This window comes from Limulus polyphemus, unplaced genomic scaffold (assembly GCF_000517525.1).
Source record: "Limulus polyphemus unplaced genomic scaffold, Limulus_polyphemus-2.1.2 Scaffold1563, whole genome shotgun sequence".
Classification (NCBI taxonomy): domain Eukaryota; kingdom Metazoa; phylum Arthropoda; class Merostomata; order Xiphosura; family Limulidae; genus Limulus; species Limulus polyphemus.
This window is the reverse complement of record NW_013667173.1, coordinates 36,325-45,429: the sequence shown is the minus strand read 5'-3', so window position 1 is coordinate 45,429 and position 9,105 is coordinate 36,325. Positions and strand designations below refer to the sequence as shown.

Genomic DNA, 9,105 nt, shown 5'->3' with positions numbered 1-9,105 from the left:
GGGGCATTGGGTATATGAAGGGAGGTCTGGACACTAGGAAAAAAAGCAAAGGAAGTCAAGGCTGAGCTGGCCAAAGAGGCACCACAGTAGGGCTCAAGAAAAACTGTTGCATCTAAAGTCAAAGACCCAAGGGAAAATTCAAAGAAGAGGATAGGCATATAGAAAAAGGTGAGAATAATTCTGACTGAGAACTTTGACAACCAAAGCCAAAAGATGAGGACTAGAAGAGAGGAAGACTGAAGTTGAGAGGAATGGAAAAGGCATTTATGAGGGGTGTGTGACCAACTGAAAGTAAACCCAAAGAAAGACCTGGGGTGGAGAGACCTCTCAGTGGGTAGAATATGGTCCAGCCGAGAAAGAGGTGGTCCACCACAAGGCATATGACAAACAAAAGACAAACCTGATGTGTATGAGCTCATAAGAGTAGGTCTAATGCTAAGAAGCAAATGGTTCTAGAACAGGTGACCCCTTGATGGTTGATGTATGAAACAATCTTGGAAATGTCAGAGTGAATCGTGACTGATTGATCCAGCAGAAGAAGTAGGAAATGAGAACATAGCCAGCCAACAGTAAGAAGTTTGAGCACATTGATGTGGAGTGAACACTTGTCCTGCACCCAAAAGCCAGAAGTCATGTCGTTGTCCAGAGATGCATCTCAATCTGAGAATGAAGCATCAGTGAAGAGATAGAACTGATGTGATAGTTGGTAAGGAAATGCCAGAAATAATATTGTCCCAGTACAGCCACCATTACAATTCCTCAAGGAGAGGAGATGGGAAGTCCACTGAAGGAGGTGCATATGTGCACATCCCAAAGCAATGAGGGATTCAAGAGAAGCCAAAGTCCCCAAAAGTGACAAAACCTCTTGCACAGGATAATTACTCAAGTGCAAATCCTTATGACCGGGTACTCCATAGCTCAGAGGCAAAGAAGAGAAGGCTGTGCTTGGAAGAAACAAGGGATAAATAAAATGCCCAGATGAATCAAATACTTAGTGGACGTGAGAAAGGACTTGGATATTTTACAAGCCATCACAACTATGTAGCCTCCTGCAAAAGAAAGGATGTGTGAGAAGAGTATACCAACTAAGAATGAACCAATAGAAGCCTTCTGTCCAAGAAAAGGAATGGCAGCCCCAGGTCATGAAGATGGTGAGTGAAGGCCTTCACAATACAAATGAATACAGAAGGGGTTGACACTATGACAAAAGAAAAAGCAAGGAATTGGAAGACGTGAATCTGTTGAATGGAATGTAGAAAAGGTCTCTAGGATAGGGGAATAGGAACATGCAGGTAGACGTCCAACATATTGAACATAGCAAACTGCATACTGGGTGAAATAACCATAATGGAGTCTGAAGGAAAAGAAAAGGAAATGGGAAGAATAGTGAAGAGAAGTGGGGAGAGAGACCATGGAAGAGAAAATGAAAAATGTCTGTGAGCAGAAACAAATCAACTGTTGGCAAAGAGGAAGAGACATTTACTCACAGAGCCTGACATGACAGGATAGTCAATGACAAGAAAAGCAATGAACCAAATGTCGAGTACTGAGATAACGAGTAAAAGAGGAAAGCCTGGAACCTAGAATTGGAAGGATAGGGGTAGACTGATCCAGACAAGGAACAAGAGTTCAAGAACATGGTCAAGAAAAAAGAAAAACCTGGAAAGATAATGAGGAATGAAATCATGTAGCTTCAGTCCAGGTTTCCAGTGAGAAATGAACTCCACTGAAGACATCTAGATTCAGAAAGGGAGCCCAACGAAGACCATATACACAAGGAGAAGGAAGGTGTACAGGTAAAAGGAATGCAACTCGACCCAATGAGTCCCAACAGCAGGTGAATTAAGTAAGGAGGAGCAGAGTAAAAGAATTGGAACAGGCTTGGCTAGCAAATAGAAAAAAAAAACCTCTACAGAAAACCCCTCTGGAGCACAATGAAGTACCTCAAACAAAAGGTGGAAGGAGGAGAGGAAATACAGGAGAGAGGTGAGAAAAAGATGAAGACATGAAAAATGGGGAATCACAGAGCAAAACAGAAGGCAAAGGGCCCAATCCCCAAGCAAGTCAGATAGATGCCAAAGAAAGGGAATCTAGAAAGGAAAGGAAGAATGTCTACAAGTCAGGACAAAAAGAGTCACGAATGCAAGGGGAACATGGTATTTAGATGCGAATGAGAAGCTATTACAGAAACAGCATAAACCCTAATAACAAGCAAGAAGCAAAACAAAACAATTGGGTTTATGGAGTGAAGAACAAGCAATATAAAAGGACACAGGCAAAAGATGAGGAATGAAATCCAGAAAGAGATTGGAAGGTTAAGATCATTCCTCAAATGGTAAGGCAATACCCAAAACAAATCAACGGAAAAGAATGAAGTTATCACAAATGTATAAGGGGAGTTACTGTGCATGGAGGTTGAGTCACCCTCCTATTTGTGGAAGGCTATTGTCACATCATGACTTCACCATGCAACAGCGCAATTCACGTTAAACATGTGCATGTAGGTGTGAGTTAGCTCAAGGCCAGTGGCATGCAAATCTCTTAGACAGATGCACAAGGAGAAATTTTATTTCTGTGTTAAGAGGTGAGTTATCATCCCAAAAACATAGCTTTTAGAAAACTATAACTACAACACACCTGAAATCAAACGAGTATGTTGAAGACCAATAGCTTTACTATTTTGTTATGAAAATCAAATTGAATGTAAAAAAGCTTAAGTACCTGTAATAAAAAAAAAATCTCATTCTTTTTAGATACCTAAACACAAAAACTTGTGTCGAGTTTGTATGGTATTCCTGTAAGGTGTTACCTTTTATTTCCAATGAGCATTATAACCATATTGGAGTTTGAATGTTGGCGAGCATCCTCCAGCCATGTAGTTAGATGATTGAAAGTATCTCGCCTGAAAAACAAAACAAAACAGAATTACAGTTATTTACTTTATTTTGTTATCTAAAGATTATCTAACAACAAAATTAAGAAAAATATTTTTTTAATTGACCTTGAATTTTAACTACAGCACATGCATCTGTATCCACATCCTTGGCATTTTTAAAACTTTTCAAATTTATACTACATTTGTTTTTTAAAATTATCTTTATCTTATTTTGATAGATAAACTTTTCATCATAGGATTTGGTATCGATAAATGCATTTTGTTGGTGAGTGAAGCACAAAAACTGTACAAAAACTTTTTTTTTCTTTGTTCAAAAAGTTTGCTGAATAACATGCAAAAACTATTTGTCCCATTTGTACTATTTTAATGAGCAGCCTTGCTGTACAAATATAAATAAAGCACAGTGCATAAGCTCTATTTCATTTACCAAATGCAAACTTCACAAAACATTGTTTCAGACCTAATTCTGTCTGGGTAGACTATACAAGAGTCATCCTACCTACAAAATTTAAAGTAAAAATACAACCTACTTTACACTAACTACATTACATGCTAACAAAATGAAACAAGATCATCAGTCATTCCTTAATTTAACTCTTAACAAAACAGCAACATGCATATACACATTCAAAATTCAATAAAAATATTTTCTAAAAGAACTTTTGTAATTTTAATTTAAAAATCATTAAATACATATAGATTAAATAAATAAATTAAATAATACATTAAATAATAAATTTAATACATTAAATAATAAATTTAATACATTAAATAAATATAGATCATTTTACTATTTTTGTAATTTCATGGACACCTAGAGCTAAACTGTTTTCTAATATTAAAGAGTACATTGTATGTAATCAATGTATAAACTGAGCTATGATCATGTTTGAAGAAATGCACACAAAATTTCTACCTCATACTTAGAAGTGATTTGTAACTATGACTTCAATTATAAAACTTTCCCACACATTTTTGCTTTCTATCTTAAGTTACATCCAAAACAAAAACAGTCTGGTAATGCTGTGATAATTCAGTCTTAAATCATGGATTTTAACTATCTTCCTGACTTATGATAGTCTTGAGAAAATATCTATTTTACATGTAAGTTTATTTTACAGGGATTTTTAGATATCAGTAAGTTTATTTAAAATCTGACCATAAAATCAGAAAAAAAAAGTTAACTTTAATGATGATGGTCAGAAACTACGGCATCCAAAGACAAACTAATCAATGAAAGTTCACTTTTCATTTTATTTTATATGCAACAATTGAGTGGCATATGTTATTTAGCACAAAGAAATATACTATCTTCATGATTAGTGAGAAGAAATATATTAATAATTATTTACCTTGATCTGAACACAATAAATATCTACAGCTCTAGGCTACATCATAATAGTTACTAGTAGAAATAATATAATTTGATCTTTATGTACTTAAAAAACTTTAATATATTTAATTACAAAGACCAAAACATTAATACATTTTTATAGCACTGTATGCCTCTTAACAATTTGTTGACTTCAAGATATTTTATTTGATTATCGATCACTCGTCTTCACGTGTTTTGACATAGATTGAGCAACCAGTGATTGCTCAAGTATTTGTTGGCACCAACTGTACATTCATCCTTTACACAAATGAAACAATCTACAATAATTAAATGATTTTTCTTCTATGTAATAATTTCAAAGTAAATAATATTTTACATACTTTTTAAATATGCCATTTATTTGCTTGATACTTTATTAAACAGAGTAAAAGTAACAGACCTGTTGAACTAAAACTGTCACATGTATATTTAAAAGATTTTAAAGACACAAAACTTTAAAACCTAAGTGTATGAGAAAAACATCTAAAAATATCCATAATACATTTCACATAAAATGAGCAATGTCTTATACACACGTGGGACACTTGCTCACAATCCATTTCAAATTCTAAGAACTTATAAGGAAACCAAAGAAAATATGTAACACACATTTAAACCACATTATATCTGCCATATCAAGTGCTGACAAGGACTTTTGTCAAATATCAGAGCTTATCAGGCTGGTTGAGAGATACAAACATATTAGTGGTCTAGGCATTATTTAAATCATCCACTACATGAACAACAACTGTTATGATACGAACTAGATTAAGTGAAATGTAAACATTGTACTTTTTAATAATCCATTTACAAATGAGAACTAGGTAAGGATTAATAAAACACTATTATTTAGTTTCTTTTTAATACTATTTATAATTTTTTTATAAATTTTACTATTATTATTACTACTTTAGGTTGAATTAACTTTAATATCATTCAGAAGTACAGGAAAACCATCAAATTAGTATTTTTGTTCCAAGAGTGTGTCACACATCCACAGTGAAAATGTTTTGTAGCATTTTGAGTTAAATTTTCTCTAATGCTCAGTACACTTAAAGCAAACAATTAAGTATGTTATAAATATGATTGGTTCACAACAGCTTATCTTTTTCATCTAGAAACAAACTTCTTTTGTTCTAACCTCGTAATGTCATACACTAGTAGTGCACCTGCTGCTCCCCTATAGTATGAGCGAGTGATGGATCGGAATGCTTCCTGACCAGCCTGAAAAGTTTCACAAGAGTACATTTTCAGCATTGTTTAATTAAGATGTTATTCAGAGTTCAGCGATATTTTTCTAAGATGAGAAAGTACTTAAATAATGTATAGTTTAAATGTTTAAGAAATTTCCTAATTGAGTCAACTGTTTTGTAAAGGAACTAGAATAGCTTTTCTTTTGTATAGAACAATAAAGTTTAACGTAAAGAAAAATATTTTCACAAATACTGAAAAACATCAAGTAAATAACCTTAAAAACTGAAATATCTGAAACAAAACATTCAACTTTTCAATGTTAAATTATACATTAAACACAAACCTTTTTAATTTGAAAGCTTAAAATTCTCATCAGGTATTACAAGCACTATTTGGCCACTATACACACATTCATTGGCCTGTACAAAAATTATTTATATATTTCCTACAAAGCCTGATCTTATTTTTGGAATTGCTCATGATGTTATACCTCTCACTTTTCGGGACTTAAGATGAGTTCACAGTAGTAGTCATTGAGCATTTCACAGCTGCCACACAAGTACTTGAGCTACCGACAAAAACTTACCTACATCTGTTCTTTAAATATACCACTTTTAACTTCTGTATGTTACAGCATGCAATATACTAAATTTAGACCCCAGTATAACAAACAAGGAGTCTCATTGTTTAAACTGTGCAATAAGTTAAATAATATAATTTATATTTTAGGTTTGCCAAGTTTAAAACAACAGACTTTACAATTATGAATACTGAGTTACAACTTTTTACAAAAATCAATCAAGATATTATGTTTACTGATAAACGATACCAGCTTTAACTACATGTGCATGGACTAATGCCATATCTGTGGAGCTTAACATAGTAATGTTTATTATAAACCTGAATTTCCTATATTTATCTTCATAAAATTTGGCAAGCTTTTAGTAAACTTTACAAGTCTGTTCCATGCAAAAATATTAGAATTTTTGATAAAGTATTTCTACCAAACATTTGTCAACAAAGTTCCAAAGTCTTTATTGAGTCAATCTGAGTGTAAGGTTAAGAACAAAAATACTTTTCATCTTACATTTTTCAATACTTTTTCCCTCCTCTTTTGAATGTATCATTTTTAGAGCTGTGAAACTTACACCAATTAGTGTTGCTAAATTAATCAATTAATGAAAAGTATGATTATTTCTGTTAATTTCATGTAAATAATTAACTTATCAAAATCAGAGTTACTGATCATAACTGTTTTTGATTATTCTAACAACCCAAGTTATCAAAGTAGTACCATTATGTTTGTTTATAAGCAAAAAGCTACATAATTGGAGAAGGGGAAAGGGCCTTGTAATTTGAGACTCTCATCTGATTCCCACTAAACTTGCTTGCCCTGTCATTAATTATGACTTGCCAAATTAACAGGGAAGGTAACTGGATGATAGCACCCACCAGTTGCTCTTTGGATATTTAAATAAATTCTGAATTTTCCTTTTTTTTATTATTTTTTTGGTCATTGTGTTTTGTCTTTAATTTATAATTGCATAACCTGTATACTTTAATGCTGTATAAGCAGGTGTCAATGTAAAGGATGGATCCAGGGGTTCCCCTGTTAATTTTTTTAGAAATCAATAACTGTATTATTTAATGTTGTAGGCACAGATTTAGGGAGTTTGAATCCTCTCCTCCATTTTTTTCAGAAATTATAAAAAAAAAAACAGCCAGAAGCCATTACATATAATATCCAAAAGAAAGATTAGATGTCAGTGTTTTCAGTTAATTAGGCTATTAATTACAATAAAAACCTTTTTTGAGTTTGTTTTTAAATCAACATAGTTGGAGCCTACAGCAATACACTTGAGGCCTCAGCCAATTACTGATTATTCCTAAGCTAATATAATAATTTCAATGTCAATTAAATGTTGCGATAGTAAATTTTCATGTCTTGACTTTTTTCAGAAACTAACAATGTGTCTAAACTTTAGACATTTGTATTAATCAAAATTAGTATTGTTTAGGACAATAATCAGTTTTTGTTGTTTAGAAGTTAGAAAGCTCTTGAGAAATGTAAACTTGATAAATTGGATAAACAGAGTACAATTTGATGAAAGTACAACGTTTCACCAGGTTAACCTGGCATCATCAGGTACGTCAACTACAATGAATGAATTGAAACTACAAATTTATATAATAATACAGCACAAGGGTACATTGAACTTTGATTGGGTAAATTTAACAGTAAGGTATGATATTTCTGGAGGGTTTTTATTGATAGGGCTTGACTTCTTGAGGGTCAATGTCCGTAATCAACAAAATAAGAGAATATAAGTACTCTTTCAAAAATATAAAAATGACAACAAAATTTATAAATTAAATACTGTAACTTGAAAATTGTAAATAGAGGTAAAGTGATTCACAGAAAATAATATAAAAAACCTTTTTGAACATCAACATAGTTAAGTTAAAGTTAGAATAGATACAACTGTGTGCCACAATACTTATTTATTTTAGGCATAAACTGTTCTATAAGCAAGGCTTCCTGAATTTTGTGGTGGTTTATATGTTTTTCTCTGCTAAGAATTTTAACATTATCAAGATGAAATGAATGACCACATTTAGACATATGTTCATGGACATGAGAAGGCGGTTTATAATGTTCTTTAACTCGGGTGGGTACTTGCCTGTAGGTTTCTCCAATGTAAGTTTCGTCGCAATTTTCACATTTTATCTGGTATACGGAACAGGATGTATCAGTATCTTTGTATTTTTTTGATAAAATTTGACCTAATTTCTGCCGGGAAGAAACACAAGTTGTACCGGTAAATTAATATAATATTTTTTCACAATTTTTTTCCAATACATTCTGATGCAATGTGAAACCTTTGGGATGAAGGGAATTATGCCATAAATGGGATGCTCCTCTGTAACTGACTTGTCGTGCGCTTCAGATGTTTTCTTTTCTAGCATTGAGATGACCTTGTTTACAGATTATAGAAGGAAATCGAAACTTAGGTAGCCCTAGAACTAAGTTACAAATCCTAATGATCAGCAGGAGATAGAACCCCTACACATTGGGTGGATAATAGTGGATCTGTGGTTAAAGTTACCACATGTCCAGAAATTCTCAGAACTGAGCCCCCACAGACCCTGAAAGTATATAATAATCACCAATGCCACTGGAAGCAATCTGGCCAAGCAGCAGAACCCTTGAATATAGACAGAATCTGTTCTGAGTACTAATGTACCGAGGGGCTGATGTCGGGGTTTGGGACCAACGAATAGGGGCAGAACTATGACCCCCTGTAGGAGGCATCGATATTTGAGAATCCAACAACAACAGAGAGAAATTAAGATGCCAAAAATTGAAATAATGTGCATGATAAGTGAAAGGAAAAACAAAATGTTGGATTTTAGATATAAAAGCCCATAGACTTACCCTGTCCCATTAGGGGACATTGATCTATTCAGGTTAACCACAAACTCTTTTAGCCTTAGAACTCAAAATTCAAGGAGCAGATGTATTACTTGAGAGTCGGAAAATGCTTCCACCTGGCAGTGGTAGGATAAGTCATGAAGTTCCGACAATGTGTCAGGTAAGGCATAACTGTCCCTTCATGTAACTGAGAAGAAAACCTTCCAG

The 9,105-nt window shown here is 33.3% G+C and overlaps 1 protein-coding gene across 1 annotated transcript in view; it reads right to left on the bottom strand.

The window, feature by feature from the left end:
* The window catches only part of LOC106464111 (ras-related protein Rab-2-like), a 32,742-nt gene that overhangs the window by 11,039 nt on the left and 12,598 nt on the right, over positions 1–9,105 (bottom strand). The window contains exons 3-4 of the mRNA XM_022391780.1: positions 5,413–5,530; positions 2,810–2,902 (exon numbers count right to left, since the gene is read on the bottom strand). Of these exons, the coding sequence (XP_022247488.1) occupies positions 2,810–2,902; positions 5,413–5,530 (211 nt within the window). The remainder of the gene's footprint in view (positions 1–2,809; positions 2,903–5,412; positions 5,531–9,105) is intronic.